This window comes from Cuculus canorus, chromosome 5 (assembly GCF_017976375.1).
Source record: "Cuculus canorus isolate bCucCan1 chromosome 5, bCucCan1.pri, whole genome shotgun sequence".
In the NCBI taxonomy this organism is placed as follows: Eukaryota; Metazoa; Chordata; class Aves; order Cuculiformes; family Cuculidae; genus Cuculus; species Cuculus canorus.
The window spans coordinates 14,939,038-14,962,754 of NC_071405.1; the positions used below are offsets into that span (position 1 = coordinate 14,939,038).

A 23,717-nucleotide genomic window follows, 5' to 3' on the forward strand; every position below is an offset into this window, starting at 1 on the left:
CAAATTAATTACGTGGTTACAGCAGGTCCTTACTAAGTATTGCCTAGGGGGCAGGTTCAGTAAGGTTCCATGCAAGGCAGTGCTCAAAATTCATTGTGGACAAGCGAGTGCCTGTTTAGGGAGCTGTGAATTCTTTACATCACAGTAATAAGGCAACACTTCCCTCAGGATTTGTTTTAAAGAAGGACATCCTTAAGGACAATGAATCAAAGGTTTCAGAAGGCTGTGCAGCAGAGAGGCCAACTCCTCTCCCTCAAACCTCAGTTTCAGCTATTCCAAGGCATTTCACCCCCCGCCCCGAATTTACAAGAAATTGCTTTAAATTGCATTTAAGCATACAAAAACCCTAGGAGATTAGTGACAATTAGAGAGTGTGAAAGTATCAGTGGACAATAACCCATTAAAACATGAATTACATTTTGAGGTTTCTGTATATTGTATTCTCTTCAGATTTCCAAAGCAAAAAGGTACACTGCAACATTTATTCCAATACATTTTTAAGCACATGCAACACTGGTGTCCTATTTGTACATTAATTTCTAATGCTGTCCAAGAACCTTTACATCAAAAGCATACAAGAACGCACACACACGTGCATGTATTCCTTCTAGTATCAGTCCTGAGGAAAAACTCAAATTTCACTTAAGAAACCAACTTCAGTTCTGCAAGCACATCTGGGAAATAACCCACCAGCTCTTCTAAACTAATTCTTAACCTAAATCCCTTGCGCTCTTTTGCAGTTCGTATCTGAAATATCTGCTGCTCGTCAGAGTGCAACGTTTGAAATCACTCAAAATAGTCCAAGATTTGCAGCACTGGAGACAAAAAACTATTTAGTCATTAAAACTCATGCTTGATGCAGGTGAAGGATCATATGGAGATGCTAGCGTTCAAAACATAAAATTGATAGAACATAACAACATACAAACTAGAAAACACATTACAGTTCTTTAAAGATTTCTCATTCGGTGTATAATTTGTGTAATTATACAGTCAGTCTTTTTTTCTGACTTAAATATTCAGGCCAACTCGCAGCAATAAAAAATTTGCTAAAATGACTTCTAGAAAGAATGACATTTGTTTAAAATAAATACAGATTGGAAAAGCTCTTATATTGCTCTGAGACTATGTCCATCAAATTCCACTAGATGTCAGCATTATAGAACCAGTCGGTTTCAGACTTAAAAGCCGAAGTCTACTTGGTTTATTTATTACTGTTACCTTGTCTGTGAAATAGAGTACACATCAACTCTGCGAAGAACCAAGTATTTATGGCAGTAAACTGAATCTAAAATAACAGTCTCATTGAATTTTCATTCCCCCCCCCATTTATTTGAATAGAGGACTTCAGTCTCATAATGCCGAAAATGGTTCTGAATAAGATGTAAATCATTTCAGTTTTTCCGATCGCTTTTCTCAATGCAGCGACGTGGACTGAAAAAATGAGCAAACTCTTTTTGTCCAGGTACTATACCATCTCGAAGATAAAGCTCTTTATGTTAAATACAGTGTAGTTGATCCAGATTGAAAATTATAAGGCACGTACATTTCTTTTTTCTTTAAAAACACTTGTTCTGAAGTATTGTTGCAACCGTGCTATTCTGCATGGCTTGCCAGAGCTACTGGGGTTTTGTCATGGGTTTGGACAAAATGAAAGACCATGAAATGCAGAAAAAGACATAAAACTACATAAACATACATAAAAATACAGAAACCCATGAACGAAACAAAACACAAGACATTGAAACAACATAGACCACAACATCAATGATCAAATCTTCTCATTTCTTTGACCAACAACGCACAGACAATTACAGAGCATTCTTTGTTTTGCACTGTAAATACCTGACTTTATTTAGATACACAGATGTTTATCACCGGATTACCACAACACCTGAAATGAAAACAAAGGCTGTGTCTTCTTCTATCTCTTTTTAACAAAACAAAGCTGCCAAGTAATTGTTGTTGGAAAAATATGAGACAAATAATAGGTAACTACAAAAAAGATTAATAATATTTGAGAAGAGAATAATAGTTAAGGAACATATGAAGCTGCATGGCAACAGTTCTAGGCATTTATTCCAATATCTTAGAAAATAAAAAATATTCTTCATTTCATCCCCGTTTAAAGATAGAAAAACAAATGTTTATATTAGGCAGAAAGAAGATGTGAATTGTTCCCTCCTCCCCCCCACCCCCCCCTTGTAAGCCTTGTTTATTCACAGTACAAATATACTCTGCTGGTACATTGTTTTAGTCACAAGATGCACAAAGCCTGATAAGGAGCACTGGTTCCTTTGTTCCTTTTCTCCATTGTAAAGTTGTTCTGCCCTACCAGAATTCCAGCCCCTCACCTCCAACTTTTCAGTGCCTTATTAAATCCTAGAACAGATCCACAATCGAGTGCCTTACACGGCCAGTTGAGAGCATGCATTCCCACACACACGCTCAGCCAAGAACAAAATATCCAATGATTATTTGAAATCCACCTTAAGGCAAATAGAAATGTATTTTTTCCACCTCTCGCTGAATATTTTTTACTTTTCAAATTTCACACATGAATCTGAAATCCAGTAAATGTTTGGCATAAAGAATGCTTTAACCAAAAAGAAGAAATAAAAAGGAAATAGTCTTTCTCCCAAAAATAAATCAATTATTTTGCCTGAAGTCTATCTACATTTTGTTAAAGCATTTTATGCGCTTTCAATAAGATCAGATTGCAAGTTTTTTGGCAACTTTTTTTCTTTTAATAAAAATTCAGACAGTGTTCTCTGTTTGCAATCAGAACCACAACCTTAGTGCAATATTATATTTATTTCTTACAGTAATTTTGGTTGCCATACAAGAGTATTAAGGATTGGGGAAAAGTGCAAGTTACAGGAGCTTGATTTTTTAATCAGTCAAAATAAGAGGAATTAAAGCACAAAAATTACAGCAACATAGATAACGTGAACACAAGTTGTTACACAAACTATAGCGAGAAACATATTAATATCTAGAAAAGAAAAGAAAAAATGTAATGGAAAAAATTATCAATATTTGTGGCTCATACACATAATCATCGCCAGATCAACTGGGTAATGCTTTTTAAGAACTGAGAAAAAAAAAAATCACTATTTTTATTAACTTAAGTACCACAAATAATTAACTTTTGTGATATGTAAATTCTGGAAATCAACAGTCACATCTAGTCATTTTATAATATATGAATTAAACTTAAAATGTTCTCAGACACCTAGGGAAAGGAGTCTGTGCAGTTATACACAATTTACATCTTGTAAGATTTTGGTATTGTATACACAAATATTACAGAAACTAGGCATGTAAATGCAATTTATTTAAATTACAGTATATAAACAAAAGTTGATCCTAAAACCCAGAATATCATAACGTATTTCATAGATCTCTAACAACTTGGTTATCACTATCATAGTAGCATGAAAGAAATGGGTCTTCTCTCCTTCCCCCCAACATTTCCAGACTGATGAAAATACTTGGAGGCAACGTCGTATCTGTTACTATTGCTTTCTGTAGCAAAATCATCACACAGAGCTAGAGACCAATTCATCTTGGCAGAGGTGCATTTTATTGGTGAAAGTAGGTCCTCTCAGGTCTCCTTACCTTTACTTTGTAAGACACAATGTAAAAAATAAACTATTTCATTAGCTCTTTAACATGTTAAACCTTTTTATTTTCTACTAATCGTATTGTACCTAGTCTTTCAGTACCTGAAAAGATACACGAGCAAGAAACACACTTGCGTAAGAAAGGGTTTTACCACCAACTGTAATTTACCGTGTATGCCAGCACTCATTCAACGTAAATTCAACAAGAAGGTTGTGATTAAAAAGCATCTTAAAAGTCAACTTCTATATTTTCTTTTACTACCGTATTTTCTAATGTATTTTCTGGCACATGTTATAGAGGTAATATCAACTGTACCCAAAGAAACAAAAAAAAAAAAGAGCATGGCATTAGTGGTTTATTTACTGAATTCTGTCATATCACCAAATGGAAGACAATGATGGCTAAATTACCATTTTTACACTTCTTAAAGTACTCAATGGCCTCAAGTTGCTTGTATTGACTAGCTGAATGAAACTGCCGTTCTCTACAACACCTACGGAAAAATTCGGTACTCTTGAAAGTAAAACGCCTTAGTACTTGATTTTTATTACAAGGTTACTTGGAACTTTCAAATACAAATATAGCGTAGTAACAGATGTTTAGTCAAAAGATTTGTTGTTCCGTAAAGGGGGCAGGAGGCTAAATAAGTTGCTTTTTACGAGTATCCAATGCGTTGGTAACTATAACCACTGTTGAAGAAAGATTCGTCCTCCTTTGAAGAAGTTCTAGCAAAGATAGAAAATATAACACAGCTCTGCTGGTTCAGATGCATCCAAATGAGGTTGATTTTAAAAAGGTCAAGACTTTATAATTATTCCACAGAAATAGTAGTAAACCACAAAAGTTTTTTTTTTTGTTTTTTTGTTTATAACTTTTTAGCACTGAAGTGGCACAAAGGCTGCCCAGTAGACCAGCCACTTATTTTCTTAAAATATTGTGCTTATAAACTATCTGTACAACTATTTAAACTTGCAGTAAAGAAAGATATTTAAAATGCTAAACTTTATGTACTCATACTAGGGCTGTTGCAGACCTAATTAGACACTTGTTTGTGAGCAAAAAATAATCACAATAAAAAAATTAGAGATAGGCTGGACCATATCAAGGACCATATCAAGGAAAGAAAGTTCAGGTACCTTGCAAAATGCAAGAGAACCTGAAAGTATGGTAGGTAGGCAGTCTAGCCATCCACACACAATTTACCCACCTTGAACATCTTGAATATTATGTTAATAAAGACCTACAAAACTCACAGATATTAAGAGGTGTTAATTACAAGGGGAGTACAAACATGCAGAGAGAGACTTGTTAACTTGAAAACTAAGAAGAAAAGTCCGATTAACGAAATCTGTGTGTTTCTCCCCTGTTGACTGAAGTCTCCTGGAAAGCTCTTGAGCTCTATTCCCCATCTGAATACGCTCAGCCACAGCTGTGTGGTTTCTAGCAGGGTGCAAGCACCTCTCCTGTGACTTCACTAACAGCCCTACAAAGAAATCCCTGGAGGCCACGGGCAGCATCAAGCTCCCCCCATGAAGTGCTCAGTCTGCTGTCCTTGTCAAGAAGCCAACACCAGTTAACAGTGATAAAAACAAGAAACTGGATACCTACTCACACCTCCTGGCCCTTGGAACACATGCGTTCCGAGACACTAGACACCTTTCTCCATCTTGGCATTACATTTTCACCTTTTTCCTTTTTTTTTAACAAGCTGAAAGACTTCCATTTCCATTAATAGGACAAAATCCCTCTCTCACACTTAAAATACTGGCAAAATTCCCACTGACTTCGCTGGGAACATTCATCCTTTTTTTTATTCTTTCTAGCTAAGCACTTCCCACTCACTAAATTAAACAGCACCTCTCAAGGTTCAGCATATTTGAGGATCTGACTGTGAAGTCCCAAAGGTGCCACCTGTACACAACCCCAAATTTTTACTGGCTTGTAGAGTTCACATTGCAACTTAGCAGTAGTTTAGCTGGTTGAAAACTGGGGGTCTTAGGTTCAAACTAGCTTCATTTTGTTGTACCTCTAAGTGTGCATTCCTCCTCGTTTTTAATGCAATGTTTGCATCACCTTACAGGTCAAGTCAATGGAGCATGTACTGAACTTGTTCTGCCACCTTGGAAGAGCGCTAAGTATAACTGCAGAAATAAAGAAACACCAGGTAAAACAGAGCAAGGTTACCTTTGAACTAATTCCAGCAGAACAACCAGCTTCACTGCCAACAAATCAGAGAGCTATACTAGTAAAAAACAGTAATATGAACTCCTGTACCTGTCTTAATACTGTGCCTCTGCTACTAATAAGAAAGGGTTTGAATGGTAACAAAGCACTTTGTCCTCTTAAAATGAACTAAAGTTTGGAGAAGGAAGCCTGCTCGGAGACTGAATGTCAAGAAGAGAATACATTGCTTTTCAATAAAAAAAATGAAATGCTTGCAGTTTTCAGTTGAAAGAAAAGTGGTATGTAATGATTCAGCAGAAGGACGTCATCAAGAGATAGTACTTTTAAAGTTAACAATTTTCTCTCTCTCTCTCATGTCTCCCCACAACTTTGAAATAAACTGGCCCCACTCGTGTAACATATTTAAATTTATGTTTGGGCATGTAGCACACAGTCTGCATTACCCGAGTACCAAGAATTAAACTGTTTTCCCCCTCCCCCCCCCAATTTTGCTGGCACTCGCAGACAGACAAGGCATTTGGGGTATTTCAGTACCAGCCCATCTCTAGTTATCAACAGAAGTTTGTGAGGCAAAATAGCTATTCTTATCTGTCCAGCAGCTGTTTCAAAGCTCTTTCTATGTTCATTCTGTGCCCAACTCTAGTCACTCCAAGGTCTATCAGATCTTCCTTTTGTAGATTTGGTAAATGAGTGCCATCTATTTCATTGTCCATAAATGTTTCTTTATGTTCACCTAAGTTTAGACTTTCCAACCAATCTGCCACATCTGGTTTAGTCCACAGATGGACAGGCTTAGTTGTAAAAGGCTTATTTGAGATTGGCTGTTGTAATATTGAGGGAGAAGGAGACCTGCTGCGCCCTGTGGTCAAGCCAAATAAGTCCCCAGAAGGGGGCTGGCTGGGTAGGCTAAATACATCGGATAAAGTCGGAGAAGGAGATGAAGCTGAAGCAGAAGCAGCCAGAGGAGAAGGCATGATGTCTTTATTAATCTCTGTTGGTGAAACCACAGGGCTTGGAGCATGTCTTGCTCCTGAGGTCCTACTGTCATAGTCTGGGGACCTGCTCTGCAGTGTGATCGGCTGGCTGGTTCCAGGTCGGACAGTAAAAGTGATTGTTGTACTTCGTGTACCTGAGACAGTACTCATGACTTCTGTGCTCCTGAAATTGTAAACAGACATGGAAAGTTAGATATATCAGCCACCATCTAAAAGGTTCTCCATACCATCGTGATAAATACGGTTTTGGAATGCTTGCATTGTTTCATTTTTTAATGTGCAATATCAAGTTAAAAGTACTAAGACAGTATCATTAAATCTTTCCCTTAAAACAATCATCGATGGTAAGCCATAGTTAAAAACCAAAACTTTTGCTTATCAGCAGCTCAGAAGAACACTTCCCAGAGCACATTCTTCCTTTTTAAGGCTGCACCAAGTGGAATAAGCACACGGGTACTTTGTGGTCCCCATGCAGTGCAATCCAGAGCGGATCTTCCCTTCGTTGTTTGGAGGCATGAGATCCTCAATTTCAGTTTTAACCGATTTTACAGAGTCAGATAACAGCTAATAATAGCAATTATGGGAAATATCAGAAACATTAGATTTTGAATCTTTGGGCATCTACTCAGTTAATTTTATGGTATGTTTGTATTTTAGGGTATGTTTGTATTCCCATTTGTTCAGAGAGTATTCTCCAGAAGCTCCTCTTATTTCCCTTTGTGTTCAGCTGGTCTTTTCATGCCTTAAAAATGAAACAGTCCTTCTAAGGTTGATAAAAGGACTTCTGTGTCCATTTCCTTCTACACAGAAGTTATACTTTGGCAGTTTCACTACAAAATTTAAGGAAACAAAATTCCTGTTACTCTCCATGCCCAGAGGTGATGTAGTTACGATCAAGTCACTGACACCTATCTCTTGCCTAAAGGAAATTTCAGATTACAAATTAAGCAGGTATGAAACTTGTCGAGAGGCTTGCACTGATGCCAAGGCTGACAGGGTGGGTGAAGGAGCAGAGAAGTCTCCTTTGTCTGCTGGCTACACAACAAATTTAGAAGCAGAAGATCCAGGTTAATGCCTGTTCATATCATAAAATGCTTAACCCCACAGACCTTCTCATGAGAAAACTCTCCCGGTCAGCTTGCACGCTTCAGGATCTTCCACTCAATCCTTATATGCCTTAAGCTCCAATTTTTTTTTCCACATTTAAAAAACCCTGCCAACCAGGAAAACCTTCAGACAACTAACTTCAGACACTTCCAGACCAAAGGAAGGATTTATTTACCCTTGAAGCTATGCCACAGACTCCAAAGGATGACCTGGAGGATGCTGTAGCTAGATTTCTAACCTAAACCCTAACTAAAGCCCTCTGTATCTGAGTGTAACTGACCTGTCATGCCAGGCAGAACTGAAGTTAACTTCGGTGCATGATGTCAGATAAAAATGCTTTCATTGATAATGCAGATTCACCACTGTGGAGAAAAGACCATACGGAGACAAAGAAAGAGCATGGTTCTGGAGCCCACAGTTTTAAAATGCTTTTATGGATGAAACTGCAGTCTTTTTCTGAGTCACTGCTTAAAGATTTTGTGTTAATTGGCACCACATGAAGAAACAAAAATGATCCACACAGCAGGGGTCAAATGCCACATCCGTCCCCTCTAAGGTGTGTCCCTTACCACTAGATCTGGTTTACAAACAAGAGGCCCTCTGGTGCTCCTCTGCCATAGGTGATTCAATCAGCTTGGCTCCTTCCTGCTGAGCGTTGTGACAGCTGGGAAGGAGGATGTAGCGTGTAAGGTTATCCTATCTCACTGGGTTTGCTCCCCGGTGCAGTGTAATTGTCAACACCCGCGGAAGGGCAAGTGACTTGACTTTGGTCACCCACATCCTGCTTAAAATTTTAAATAACAAGATAATAGTACCAGCACTTCCTCACCATCTACCCTAACCTGCTCCCCTTGTGAAGACCTCATCCATTTCCAAAATGAAGAAATGTAGGCAGCTCACCTGAGGCAGTGATAACAGGCTATTAATCCCTTTCTCTCATTTGAGCCTTACTGTAGCCCTGGTAGTACTGAACTGGAGACCTTCTCCAGTGTTCTCTTGGTTTGCTGCTTGCTGCTGCAAGACCTGCTAGCTACACACTCCCCACATCACATCTTTGGTACATAATTAACAAACTTAGCCACCAGGTAACCTATAGCACCGCTACACCAAGATTCAGAGCATGTTCCTTTCACAGTGAGTCTCATTCAAATAGAGCTCCAACACTGTGTTATTAGAAAAGCACCAAGAATAACTTTTTGGAGAATGTACATATTATTCACACAAGCAATCCCACTGATTTCTCAGAAATCGTACCATATATTTCATTGGGAACAGGGGGATCCTTTGGAGAGTGGAAAGATTTGTATTTCACTTAAAACACGGTAGGAACAATGCTCTTAGTACTTATGTCTTCATAATTTAACAAAGAAGGGAAACATTTGGCAAGATTTTGAGTGTTTCCTATGATTTGTTTGGAGTTTAATGGCTCTCATTGTCTTCCAAGACTGGAGCTAAGCATTCTCTCAAATAAAAAGTCTATAGCAAGAAACTATTAAATTCAAACCAAAGGAAGCAAGTTATTTCTTCCTACTTTAAGTTTGCATTAGAAGTCTTGCATACTTTAATAAGGCATGATCTTATTTTAAATCTATGAAAACCCACTTGGAAAAAGATTGGGACAATGCTGTCCCAGTGATTGCAAGAAGAGCAGGATGAGTTTTGTATAAATGTGGAAAGTCTCCCTCTCTCTTTATCTGCAATTACACTTTTAGTTAACTTTTCTGTCTTGCAAATGCTAGAAATGATGGGTTTGTATTCACACCCATTATGGTAATATCGAATGGATGACGAAAATGTATCTTCTATTCTGCTAAGTGCTGTAAGATCCCTCCTGTTACTTGACTGACAACTCCAGGCTCAGTGCACACCTTCTGCTTTGTAACCCACTTTTGCTGCATCTTCTCTGTATTGTTCCTTTCATAGACTCCCTGCCCATCCTTGTTCAGGCAATCATTGTCACTGTTTCTTTTAAGAAGGTATATTAAGCCCCTAGAATAAAACCCCCAAAAGTAAACTGTGTGCTCTTATTTTAAGCATTCCTTGGACTGGTGTTACCTAACCTTCTCAGACCCACAGGCAGCAATACTGGGTGAGCAAAGCAACGTTGTACTTTCCTTTCTGTCAGCCTGGATCAAAGTAATGGCTTTGCATGACTACAGGCAATATTAAAAGATCTGTGTGCATCTTGCTTTTTTCAAGGCATAGTTTCAGGACTACTGACTACTAAATACATCTTGGAACAATGATAAGATATTTTAGATGATTAATGAGGTTTCAACAGCAGTTCAGTTTAAAGCCACATCAGTGATCAAGCTTTTATTAAACCTTATTACTATTATTACTACTACTACTACTATTATCATTATTAACACCTCTAAGAGAGACCTCAGAGCGCTTTGTTAACATTAACAGACTTAATCCTACAGCAACTCACCTTCAAGAAAGTTATTAGTTCTACTGCCCACTTGGGAACACCGACAAGTCTGTGACTCAGTATATGCCCTCACTGCTGCAAGAGTGGCCCTATTTAGGATGACTTTTAACCACAGCAACTTCAGCCCCTGTGAAAGCCGGGCAAGTCTGCTGGAGCCCACAGTTGCATTTCCAGGCTTTCAGTTTGATGCCTTTAACTCCAAGATTCATTTTTTTTCCTTTCTTTTTCCCTCCTTTCACCTGCCATATAAATTCCAACATGCTATAGAGACTGCTATACTGTAACTGTAATCCAAGGAAAAAAACATGTATATTTGTGTAACTAACTCCTGTGCATCCTAAATTATAATTTATAACATCTCCAATACAATCTGTGATGCAGATATAGCCTTGAAACCATCAGCTGTCTTGCATTTTACGGTTGATTGATATCCTAGTAATAAGGAGCAAGCACATTCCAGCTGGAGAGCAGGCATGTTTTTGTTGTGTTGTGGCTTTCCCAGATTTTTAATAAGAGCAATTTCTTATGCCTTATTTGATCATCTGTTTTACTAAACATATTAAATCCATATTAAACCTGCCTAACCCCAAATTTCATTTCAAAAAGGTGAAAAGTCTGATAATTATTTTAAATAAAATTTGCTCTATTAGAATCAGCATATGGTAGTAATTTAGAAACATTCGCTGCTGTAAGACTGCACTGATTGCAAGGCCCATTATGTTGCCTCATATTAAAATCACAATATATAATTTCTATGTCACAATGATGAGGCGTCCAAATATAAAAGCCATCAACACAGCTTGTTGGCAAGAAATTCTTTTAAATTCTAAATTAGATTTACAGGGCTCAAATTTACTGTTAATTTAATATGAGCGGAAGATGGCATCTTGCAACAGCTCCTAGGAGCCTCCCATGTGAAAAAAAACCCAAAACCATAATGCTCTCATGGGAGCTGGTTTATTCCATACCTTGCCAAAAGACACAATGCTTCTGACAAAGCTTTTCCAGTGCATCAGAGAAAAAAAAATCTTAACAACCAAGAGAAACGAGTGAAATGAGTCCCTAGGCAGAGGTGCTGCGATAAATTAACTTTTCGCAGATTTTTGAGAACCCACAAACACAAGACTTTGCCTTCATCTCTTATAATATTTTTCCTTTAAGTTTGGATTGTCAAAAGAAAATTGTATGGTAAGAAAGAAAGACAATAATTGTCTGTTTTGAGGGAAGATGAAGAACAAGGGCTGACATGATGACTGTCAGAATACAGAGATTCTTATAACAGTGTTATTTTAGTGAGAAGAATTGAGAAATGGTGAGTGTCTGTTGCAAGCAACACTGTTGAGTTGGAGTGAGGAATAATCATTAAAGTCTGTGGGAGTCTGTTCAAGCACAACAGTTTCCATGCGAACAGCACAAATATCTGGAAATTGGCAGTAAGAGAATGGTGCTGACTTGGGGAAGAGGACACAAAGTCAGCCTCAGCCACCTCTCATAAAATCATAGAATGGTTGGGTTGGAAGGGACCTTATAGCCCACTCAGTTCCAACCCTCCTGCCATGGGCAGGGACACTTTCCACTGGATCAGGTTGCTCAAAGACTCATCCAATTTGGCCTTGAACACCTCCAGGGATGGGGCATCCATGACTTCTATGGGCTACCTGTGTCAGGGCCTCACCACTCTCACAGGAAAAAGTTACTTCCTAATATCTAATCTAAATCTCCCCTCTTTCAGCTTAAAATCATTCCCCTTCATGCCATACCCACACTCCCCCCAGCTTTCCTGTCACTCCCCTTTAAGCACCGTAAGGCTGCTATAAGGTCTCCCCAGAGCCTTCTCTTCTCCAGGCTGACCAAACCCAACTCTCTCAGTGTGTCTTCATAGGGAAGATGCTCCAGCCCTTTGATCATCTTCATGGCCTTCTCTGGACTCACTCTAACAGATCCATGTCCTTCCTCTGCTGAGGACTCTAGAATTGAATGCAGGACTCCAGGTGAGATTTCACAAGAGCGGAACAGAGGGGCAGAATCGCCTCCCTCGATCTGCTGGTCACACTTCCCTTGAGCTTCTTGGAGAGTGTCAGGAAGCAAGGTCAAGGGAAGCAGAAAGAAGAAAGAAGGCAATCGCGCAGCTTCCAAAGATGAAAGACTCCACAGTGCTGACTGCAGCAGATCTTAGTTATTTTAAGGGCTAGTTTGTCTTTACTCTGAATCTCACACAGGCATGGAGACTCCTTCCCTGGAGGTGTTCAAGAAACGTGTAGATGTGGCACTTCATGGCATGGTTTAGTAGGCACGGTGGTGTTGGGCTGATGGTTGGACTGGATGATCTTAAGAGGCCTTTTCAACCCTAATGATTCTATGATTCTATGTAAAAATGCATTGATCATCCCTCCCTACTCCGCCATCCACCCCAAAACACCTTCCAAAAATCCATGAGAATTTGGTCGTATTTGAAAAATCATGCTCCTTCTCTAGGTGCTCAGACATAAGTTCAGGGATCTGGTCTTGTCTGCTAATACTATAAAAATCATTCGATGAATATTTCTGGCTTTTATTTTTCCTTGAGATGACATCCTATTTCTGGGTTTAGAATGGCTACCATTCTGGATTAGGATGACCTAATCCACATTGCACTTGGTAACAAAATCAACACCAAAAATCACTAAAATGCAATAACAATGAGTGAGCATTAAAAAGAAGCGGAATGTACAACATATAATACTCTATGCTTTATGGTTGTCACTTACTTCATGGCACTTCAGCATGACCCTCTTCTGACAACAGCAGTCATGACAGCAAATAAAAATGACAAAATGGAATGACTGAAACACTGCAAAAATCACTGACAAAGCAAGTAATCCCGTGAAATTGAATGACAAGTGGTTAACGAAATGAAATGAATCTAATGGGTCAGCAGTAAACTGAAAGATCAAGCCTTGAGAATTACCCCACAAGATAAGTATTTAATCATCTGTGAAATCCAGACACACTTTACAATAAACCAAATTAGAATCAGTTCCTACGCAGGGCTTGTTACTAAGTTTGATTCTGCCTTACCTGTTTGGTAAAAATAGGAACTTTCCCAGATAGTCGTAAAAAACAATTCAGAGATGGAGGAAACCCTCAGTCATAGGCAGTTTTGCTTTAAAAATCTGCTATGCCAACACTGTACAGGTTATCTTTCCTAGAGGACTCAATCCTGTATGGTTAAGCATAACTCCCAGGTTAATAGCAAGCATTTCCAACTACCAGGAGTGATGCCCAACCTGCCTCAGAGGCCAAGGGGGACAATGTGCAACCACAGCTGGAGAAACATAAGCATCATTTGAAAGAGAAAATATTTCTCCCTATGGCAAAACTATCACTCATTTTTGTATGGTGACAGTAGAGAGCAACAGCAGTTGCTGTTCATTACTCCTTATTAGTACACTGGAGTTGTGGTGGAAGGATGCTGTTTTCACTGGAGGCTGAGTTTCCTCTCCACAACACTGTGTCTATTCCACGTTAATCATGCTGACATTATTCAGTCATCTTGCAGGCTTGCCCTTGATCATTATGTTGCTAAGCAACTGCTGGGTTCACAGACAGAGTGAGCACTCTTCCCTTAACCTGGTAAAAAACCCCTGCATTAGTCTTCTCCCCATTCCTTTTATCAGCTCCACATAAAACTCAGTAGCCTCTCAAGTGAATTTATAGCACAGCTATATTTATAGCATCATGGTCGATACTGCCATTACATTATAGTGGCAGATAGGAATGGTTGGACTCGATGATCCAAGAGGTCTTTTCCAACCTGGTGATTCTATGATTCTATGTCCCATCCTCCCCACCTTGCTTGCTGACAAAACATCACCTGCCAAGCCGTGGGCCCCCCTATGCTGAGTTTTTCTATATCTGCACCTGTGCACATCCAAATTCAGAAATGGGACCAAAACTCATCTTTGGGGCATTAGTGCTGAATATTTGGGTCAAATAGAACCTCATATCCAACACCTTCAACCTTTTCTCTAAGGAGCCATGGGCAAAAGTGTCAGTAGGAAGTGATAGTCGGATGTTGTGACCTGACTACATGGATAGAACAGATGAAAACCTGTACCACCAGGACTTCTCTGCAGAATTTCTTATAACTAATGATGGCTGAAATTCATAGAATCATAGAATAGTTTGGGTTGGAGGGGACCTTAAAAATCATCTAGTTCCAACCCCGCTAAAATGGGCAGGGACACCTCCCACTGGATCAGGCTGCCAAAGGCCCATCCAGCCTGGCCTTGAACACCTCCAGGGATGGGGCAGCCACCACTTCCCTGGGCAACCTGTGCCAGTGCCTTACCACTCATAGTGAAGAAATTCTTCCTTATGCCTAGTCTAAATCTGCCCCTCTGCAGTTCATATCTGTTGCCCCCTGTCCTATCACCACAAGCCTTTGTAAATAGTCCCTCCCCAGCTTTCTTGTAGCCCCTTCAGGTATTGGAAGGTAGCTAAATTTGGAGTAGGATTAGCTCTGGTCCAGAACCTTCTGATCAAACTCTCTATGTTTTTATTAGTACAAAATGAGCAAGCAGATCCTTTCACCTATTCCTCTATATCCTACCCCTACCAATCTTCTTTTTCCTATCTCACGGCTGGTCACTGCCACTGAGAAGCAGATGGTTTCCAGCCAAACGCTTCCGTACTCTATTTAAAAATCTTGAAACTTAGTGTCTCCATAAGAACCACAGAAAACTATAAATACACCGTGTAAAATTATTGCTAAACCAACGTGCAGAGAGAAAAAGCAAGTCTAGGGTTGATTTTTAACACAATACTTCAGAGAGAAACGCTGTTCAGTACAGTAGAACAATTTTTTGTCATACTCATTTATCAAAAATGTAGAAAGAATATAGTTTTATGGGTTTCTGTAGCAAGCCATTACCCAACTAACTACAATTTAATTCACCTCTTCGCTACCCTAACAGGGCAATTGCCATGAGCAAACTACAACTGTATGTCTACTGGCTGTGCAAAAGTAACTCCTACTGATATTTAGGATCGCTGTCTTCGCTATAACTTCACATATGTCCCAATGAGAAAATATATATTTTCAATTTCATCAGGCTGTTATTGCTGTGAACATAACCCAAGTGAGCCTGTGAACAATGGTCCTATCTATAAGACTTCCCAATACTTATCTCTGGGTGAAGGATACGAACAGTTGTACTCATTTTTTATTACTTTTCCTTCAGCACAGCTAACAAGTTGTTCTTTAATTTAGCAGAATCCTTGCATTCCTTGAGCTAAAAATCCTTGCTCACTTTCTAGTGCTGCCTCACAGAAAAGAGCTACAACTCTACAAGTGGTTGTCCAAAGTGTTACAGTATTAGAAAATAATGAAGAATTTTAGCTTTAAAATTTTAATCTTAGCATTAATACTTGGAATTTCGTCAGGATGGTATTTGTTGGTCATAATAGTTGACAGCTTTGTAGAAAAGTGTGTCAGTCATGCAATTGGACTAGAAAGGCTGTAATCTATTTAAATTTCCAAAAGATGAGGCAGGAGTAAAAGAAGTAAAAATTATATCTTCGTCTGGGAAGTATTTGCCATGCATCCATCGTTTTTATGCAGGCACCTTTAAGAGCAGAATTGAAATTTAATGTAGACAGTTCAGGGCATAAACATACATGGCACGACAAAATGAAATCAGAGCATTTTTTTCCACTGTGATAAATTTTGCTCTTAGCCTTTTGCTCCCTCTTTCACACTCTTCATCAAGCTCAGAAATCAAACCTCTCTCAACCGCCCCCAGAAAGTGGAACTGGTTATGCTTACATAGAGGAGAAGATGCCAGCATTGTTCCAGAGGCAGTTGGGAACTGGGCACAGGCACAGACAGACAGACACCACCCAAAACTCCACTGCTGGTTTACAGGTAGGACCCTCTGAATCTACAAGTGAACTTCTCAGTTTACACCTCTCAACTTCACTCTTGAAAAATAATTGCCCACAGCACCTTCTGAAACACACTTTTAATATCTGTAGGCAGTTGGACCTTTTCTCTTGTCTCTGATTTACTATTTAGCTTAAAAAAGAAATCCTGAGCAACATTTTCTAATAATTTTCAGTATCTTCAATTCACCTAATTTTCTGGAGCTCGATTAAAAATAATGCAATCATCACCTCCATTTTGAAAACAGAATGAAAAAAATACAGCCCTCTTACCTTCTGTTGCCACCAGGAATTTTGTGGAGATATCATTTTCTTCCACAGTCAAAGGGCAGCCAAGATTTTTGCTGCTCTATGCCACGGCCAACTTGTTTTATTTATTACCTCACAGGTCTTTCAGTTCTGCCATATCTCCAGGTTCTCTCTCCAGTTTGCAAAGATACTCATTTGGGTTTGCTCTTCCGGAAAGAGGTAGGATTTCAGCCACACTGAATAACGCTTTGTGTGGTTTTGTTTCCAAATTGAGTATTTCATGATGAATACTATACAATTTGCCAAATCTGAGTTATAAGAATTAAAAAAGCTGAAGGGTAGAAAAGCAACATTCTTTCTAACACTGTCCAAGTCAGATCTTTCTCTAAAGTGTAACATATATGAATCATAGAATCACCAGGTTGGAAAAGACCCACTGGATCATTGAGTCCAACCATTTCTAACACTCCCTTAAACCATGTCCCTCAGCACTTCATCCACCCGTTCCTTAAACACCCCCAGGGAAGGCGACTCAACCACCTCCCTGGGCAGCCTCTGCCAGTGCCCGATTACTCTTTCCATGAAGAATTTTTTTCTGATATCCAGCCTGAACCTCCTCTGTCGGAGCTTCAGGCCATTCCCTCTTGTCCTGTCCCCTGTCACTTGGGAGAAGAGGCCAGCTCCCTCCTCTCCACAACCTCCTTTCAGGTAGTTGTAGAGCGTAATAAGGTCTCCCCTCAGCCTCCTAATCATTTTTCCAATTAAGTGATATAGTAGTTTTCCATTTTTCGCCCAAGTCTTTATACCTGATTAAATGTCTTTTTCCCAAAAAAGATATGTCTGTTTGCTTCTACTTTTCATTTTTCTCTCAATAATGATAATACTTTCACCTATTTACAGTTCATTGCAGTTATTTTCTATTAAAATAGAGATCCTAAAGGTCTCTACTGTAACCTGCAAATAACTATCAGCTTAAACATGAAAGATTATAAACATTATACATACAAAGCTAGAGGCAACATGTTCAAATGGCTTAGCAAGAAAGATGATCAAGCTCTAGCAAGAACTTCTCGAAGATAAATATAAACAAGAAAAATAATGTCAAAGGAAACTTTCAGAGTCATCTGCATGACAAGACTTCAGTAAATTCAAGCCTAGTGCACAAGTACTGATTTTGTGCTTGCCTGAGGTATTCTCAAATTAAAGCGTTCAGTTGCTGTGCTAACTTTGTTTAAAGACTGTCTTAATCAGGCAGCCAGCATATATTGCTTTTCTCATGCAGTTTTCATTCCATTTTCTTTTGCATTTTGTGCTTTTCCTGTACAGACAACTCAATTTCTGCTCCATTTAGTCAAGTGCCACTGACAGAAACTCCAGAATTTTAGTGATTTTCTTCCATCCCTTCATTCTAAAAACTGTATAACCTCTATACCTCACTGTCACCAGTCTGATGACTTCCATCTTTCAGGAAATCTATATAAGTACCCGACTCTGAGCCTTTTGATCGCACTGTTTTCTGAATGAGAAGTCCTTTGCAACTAAGAGTCACCCTTCCCCTAAAACCAAATTATTTTTATGTACACAAAGGATGGTAGCTTTTCAAAGGCTGAGTTAGTTATTATACAACAGAATAATTCCAATAAAATCTACACAGATGGTGTATTTTTTAAAACAAAGTCAGCACTGCATTTCTGCACAAACTGTATTTCTATGGAGCAGCCTGAGCCAAACAATATGCAATCCTTCAGTAAAAGTTACATTTAGCTGCTGTATGTAAAGCCAAACCATTCCATACTACAAAAAGAAATACCTCAGGCTCTCAATAAAACTAAGAAAATCACCTTTTTTTCCCCCCATAAGCATGGATTTCATGATGTTATTATCCATATTCCACACAAACGTTATTACTTTTACATTTACCCAACGGTGCCTGACTCCTGAGAGTTATTTATCAATTAAGTACCTTTCACAAACCACTTAAATTCAAACATACTGCACTGCACTACCAGGGAAGGTGCTGTTGGGAGAAAGGAGCCACATCCTTGAACCTGTAAACATCAGACACACACACTAACAGCATGAACAATAGAAAGCAAGAACTTAAACCCTATAGTGCTAAGTCATAAAGATGCTAAATTAACCTTTTAGTAACAATATGAATTGTGCAAAGGGATTTCAACAAGAGATTTTTCCAAGATAGATTTCTACTTCATGATGAACTGGATTATGAGAGGTATCAGCATGAATCAAATGGTATCACACAGGGAATATGAATTAAGCCTAGGCAAAACCACTTTTTCACCTGTTTGAAGACCAAATACGTTCTGGGACTAAAGAAAAATTGAATTATTGCCTCATATTAAAGAAAAACTTTTAAAAGAGAAAAGTAGTAAGTAAAAACGAATCTAAAAAACAACTGAAAGGTTTGAGGAAAGTCTTTTTGAAGTTGTAGAAGACTGAGAAAGCTCCTACCCTATCGTGTAAACTATAAAAACATTGACAATGTTGGAAATTCTTCTTATTTGTAAAATTGTTTGTCATAGACATGCACAATAGAGAGTACATTCTTCTTTAATCTATGTGATTTACAAGGGAAATTAGTGAAGGGATAGAAAAAATCAAATCTTTATTAGAAAATTATTCAGTTAATTACGTTTACCTTGTACTGAGACTTGCAGTTTTTGTTCCAGTAGGTGACTCCAATCCTTCCCCTGGCTTTGAGGATTTCTCTCTGTTCATTTGCTGGAGTATTGAGTTCAATTCACTAATAACATTAGCCTTTGGGCCTGAGAGAATTGGGCTTTTCACCTCCGTCACATCACCCCATAGCTTAGATGTCCTTTGGGGAACAACTTTAGCCATATTGGGCTGTGCACTGATAGGAGGCGGGGGCGGAGCGGGAGGAGGAATAACAAAGCTGTCTACAGTTTCTTCAATTAGCGCATCCTTGTAAAGTGCATTGCTTTTGTTGATTATGGGCTTCATTTTTGGCTTAGGAGGTACTGGGGGTTTGTCCACCAGAAATGTTTGCCCATCTGCATAGACTGTACAAGTATCCACGTTCTCACCCACTTCCGAGGATAAGGTAGAGATGCTGGACACTGTTGAGATAGTGCTGGTTGTCTCTAAGTGATGGTCACTACCACTTCGACTATCTACCTCCTCAATCCCAGAGTCAGTGACATTATCAAAGCTGTCAGGGGGTGGCAGAAAGGAGGCAGGCAAACAGTTTGAAAGACCCACTTGCTTTTTACTGTCTAAGGAATTAGTTGACTGGCTGGGGGCAAATGGTTCGGGTGAAGGCGTGCCATTTTTTCTTTGCTTAACCAAGTCTGTTAGAGCTGAACCAGGAGCTGTGCGATCATCAGGGATATCAAAGCTGTTGGCGAACTCTAAGGGGGGTGGTAGTGGCTCAGTAAAAATAAACTCTTCATCAATATCAACTGATGCTAAGGGTGGTGGAGGGATGCGGAATGGCAAGATGACAGGGTCATCAACAGAGCTCGCTGCTACAATGGTTTTGCAGGGAGATGCCGGTGGCTCAGGGGCAGCAGGCACATTCAGCTCACTCTCTGCTTCCTCGCTGCCCTCTGGCCTCTCTGGTGGGGAGTCCTCAGGGTTCAGTTCCATTTCATCTCTCTTTTCCTCTTCCTCTTCTGGTGCATCATCTGACTTTGCTGTGTCCACCGTATGAACCATCAACAAGCCAGCTGACTTTTGCTGTGAAGTATCCACAATGTTTATTAACATGTTTTTCTTCTCCTCAGCTTTCTTTTCTTTCCCTGCATCTGTTTCATACTTGTTCTCGGTCTCCTGCCTTCTTAATGGGCCACGAGTATTTTGCCTAGTGACAGTAGCCGTAACAGGAAAAGTCGTTTCGATATTGGGTCTCAGTTTTGTATCGATGTAAAGTGGTTTATTAAGGTCAGCTTTAACAGTGTCTCCTTTGCCTGGAATCTGCTGTGTTTGTTCTTTCATGGCTCTGTCCCTGGCAGAGAGAGCAAGGGCTAGCGGTGAGTTTGGATCTAATAGCTTTCCTGTGACTGGGTGAACATAATTATCTGAGCTGGATGCATTCGTGGATTTAGCTGCCGCTGTACTGTTTTCAGTACCTTTCGTTTTGGACGAAGCATTTAATGTCCTTGAATCACTCTGATTGCTGGGTTCACTGCTATTAAAAATATTTTCAGGTTCCCTAGGTGCGGGAATCGGAGATGGTGACATAAGCTGTCTAAAACCATCTTCAGCACTAAACATTGCTTCATCTGTAAATTTAGATTGCCTCATACGTGGTGTTGGTGGCGTTAGTCCAACATCCTCATCTCCTAGGTCTGTGGAAAGGAAGGCTGGAGAATTACGCCTTGCTTCCAGCCTCTTTTCCCTATCCCTTACTGCTCCAGCAATGGCTGCTGCAAATGGACTGCTGACACCTAAGCTATCATCGGGTCGCAGTTGCCCAGGTTGCTCTGAAGACTGAGGATCAATTTCCATGCTGCTCCCTTGGCTGCTTTTCCCGCTGCTGCTGGTGGATGGCTCTTTCACAATAATTGTTGGGATTGGAATAGAGCAGGTCTTTTCTGGACTGTCTTCAACATTGGATTGTTTCACCAGCATCCCCTTCCGCCTTGCTGGTTTGGCCGGCACATAAACTGCTTTGCTTGCAATCTTACCAACCTCAGAATATGGGTTTTCTGGCATCTGACCCCTCTTGTTCCTGAAAGTTGCCTGAGATGCGGCGCTCCGACTGTACAGGTCTTCAGAGTCCAGAGAGTATCTGTCCAGTTCTCGTCTGTAATAGATCCCTTTGTCCCTTATCATTGTTCCCACGTTCTCAGGCCTAACCAAAGAAATTTTTGAACCTGAATTCTGATTAAATGGAGGTTTGATAGTTCCATAGCTCCTTGATGTTGGGGATTTGGGTGAGTTGTACAGAGAGGGAGAAGGTGGTGGTGGTGAGGGAGGTAAGGACTGCGGTGGTGGTGGGATATCTTCAGAGGTGTCAGGCATCGAAAGACTTCTGGTAAACTTCAGCATAGGAGGAGCCAAAAACTGCCGTTCTTCCTCTGTTATTCCTAAAAATCAGAAAGCATACTTTAAACATTGCCTTCCACAGGGATCCCTTACACTGCACACAATTCTGCACCCTCCCTAAAATGCCAGGGTGCTTTCCACATGGCACGATGCATATGCAAAATTATGCAAGAGAACTTTGGTTGATTCCTACCATAAGCATTTTTCTTGTTGAACTTCCAGAGACCTGGATGCCAGAATTAAAAAAGATGCTACAGAATTTTAATTAAACTGATCATAGATGTGTAGGCAAATGTTTTGGTTTCTTGTATCATCAAGGTAGCTGTAGAGAAGAACATTGTCTTTGGAAATTATTGAACAGGGAAGACATTGTGTGCAGAAGAATAGCTTAAGCCTTGCTCTAGCACTCTCTAAATGTGTACAATGATGCAACTTAGAAACTTAACGAATTTTTAAGATGCATTTGAAACACAGCAAAGGGGCTGTGAAGATTCTATTGGGGAAAAAATCATAATGTTTAATTTCAAAAGATGACATTATATTATGAAAAGTGCAGCTTTTAACATAAATAAACTGGATAGTATTGGGATAATTTGATGCTAATTTTACATCAGCATAGTGCATTTCTAAACTGATAAACAGCACTACCAAGAAAGAAACAGTAACAAAGAAAAAATGAATAACATTTTGCCCCAGGTAATGCATTACAAAGGGCTTGTACTAATCTTTTTTCCCCCCCTTCTCACTGTATTTCTTTGTTAGAGGGATCATTCTAAAGAAAGGAATTAAATTATAATTCCATAATACTTGCCTACTGCCATCAAAGCAGAATGTGGAAATTATAGCACCTTACACATAAACATCTTTTTCCATTAACTTTGTATGAACAATCATTCACTGAGGTAACGATGCTGGAGAAATATGCTTTAAGAAAGAAGCACAATTACTAAAAGTATGTGATTAATGCAAAGCAAACTACACATGAGAAGCATTTTACCTATAGATTTCTGTCTTCTCATTGTACCCCGAGGTATACCCAGAAAAGGACCTTGAGGACTCCCTGGTACAGTGGGCGTCATCACAGCAATACCCTGTCTCTCATACATGGACTACAAAAAAGCAAACAAAAAACCCCACAAGCATTAAAGCATGTAAGTCTTTCTCTCACATTTAAATAACTCTTCTGTCACACCTCGCAATCCACTATCCCTTTTACTTACAAGTCTTATGGAAAATAACAAATCTGGTATTATTTTGGGGAGGAGGTGAAGAGAAGGGGAAGGCTGGGCTTCATTTACACATTCATCAAATGACAACAGCTGCAAGTGGAGTTAGTTGACATTATTTACAAGGCAATACATTAAGTTTCCAGCACATTTTGTGTGCTGTAAGGAAATGGAAGCATGAGTAATTGCATTTTGTTTCATTCGATTCAAAACCTAGCCACAGGTACCAATGTTCGCTCTGTATCAAGCTGTAGGCTCTCTTCACTTCTGAAAAACAGACCTGTCCTTGGAGTCTTGCAGAGACTCAAGGTGTCTTACACAAGGTTACACTGGTAGTCAGCATCTCAGCTAGGAACAGAGGAACACTGCTTGAATCCCAATGCACTCAACTGTCCCTTGTAGGGCATACCAAAACTTATTTGTTATCTGCCTCTTAGAATAGCCTTAATTTCCTTCTACCCCAAGTCACTGAGAACAGCAAAGTGCTTGTTGTATTAGGACAACAAAGTGCTTGTTGTATTTTGGAAAGCTGCGTAGTGGAAAAATACATATAAAATGCAATTTTTTTGCACATGCAAAGTTCTGTAAGACCAAATTCTGCAAATGAGTAATCAAATTTGAGAAGTCTTGAGTTTGGATTTTTAATATGTGCTATAGTATTAATGTCAATTCTTCCCTTACAAATCATCATGCATTATTCAATCAAGATATTATATATGTTATTAGGAATAATAAAAACCTGTAATAGGAGAAACCTTCACATTAGTGGAAATTATGTGGCTACACTAACTTGGGAGCTAAAACTTAAACAGTATACATCTACTTTCAGCAAAGTTTTTAACTTGAATTTAGTGTTGGAGTGATACCTTCCAGTTCAGAATTTACTGGCATCTTTTGAAGTCAGATTACAGGTAGAACAAGTTAATGTCTGTTTGAATAACA

At 39.3% G+C, this 23,717-nt stretch overlaps 1 protein-coding gene across 11 annotated transcripts in view; it reads right to left on the bottom strand.

Moving 5' to 3' along the window:
- Positions 1 to 6,282: 6,282 nt before the first annotated feature.
- Positions 6,283 to 23,717, bottom strand: part of SHANK2 (SH3 and multiple ankyrin repeat domains 2) — a 369,360-nt gene continuing 351,925 nt past the window's right edge. For all 11 annotated transcript variants that reach the window (XM_054067527.1, XM_054067524.1, XM_054067526.1 and 8 more), the window contains 3 exons: positions 22,547 to 22,658; positions 19,178 to 21,590; positions 6,283 to 6,969 (listed from right to left, as the gene is read on the bottom strand). In XM_054067527.1, the coding sequence (XP_053923502.1) occupies positions 6,396 to 6,969; positions 19,178 to 21,590; positions 22,547 to 22,658 (3,099 nt within the window). In that variant the 3' untranslated portion in view covers positions 6,283 to 6,395. The remainder of the gene's footprint in view (positions 6,970 to 19,177; positions 21,591 to 22,546; positions 22,659 to 23,717) is intronic.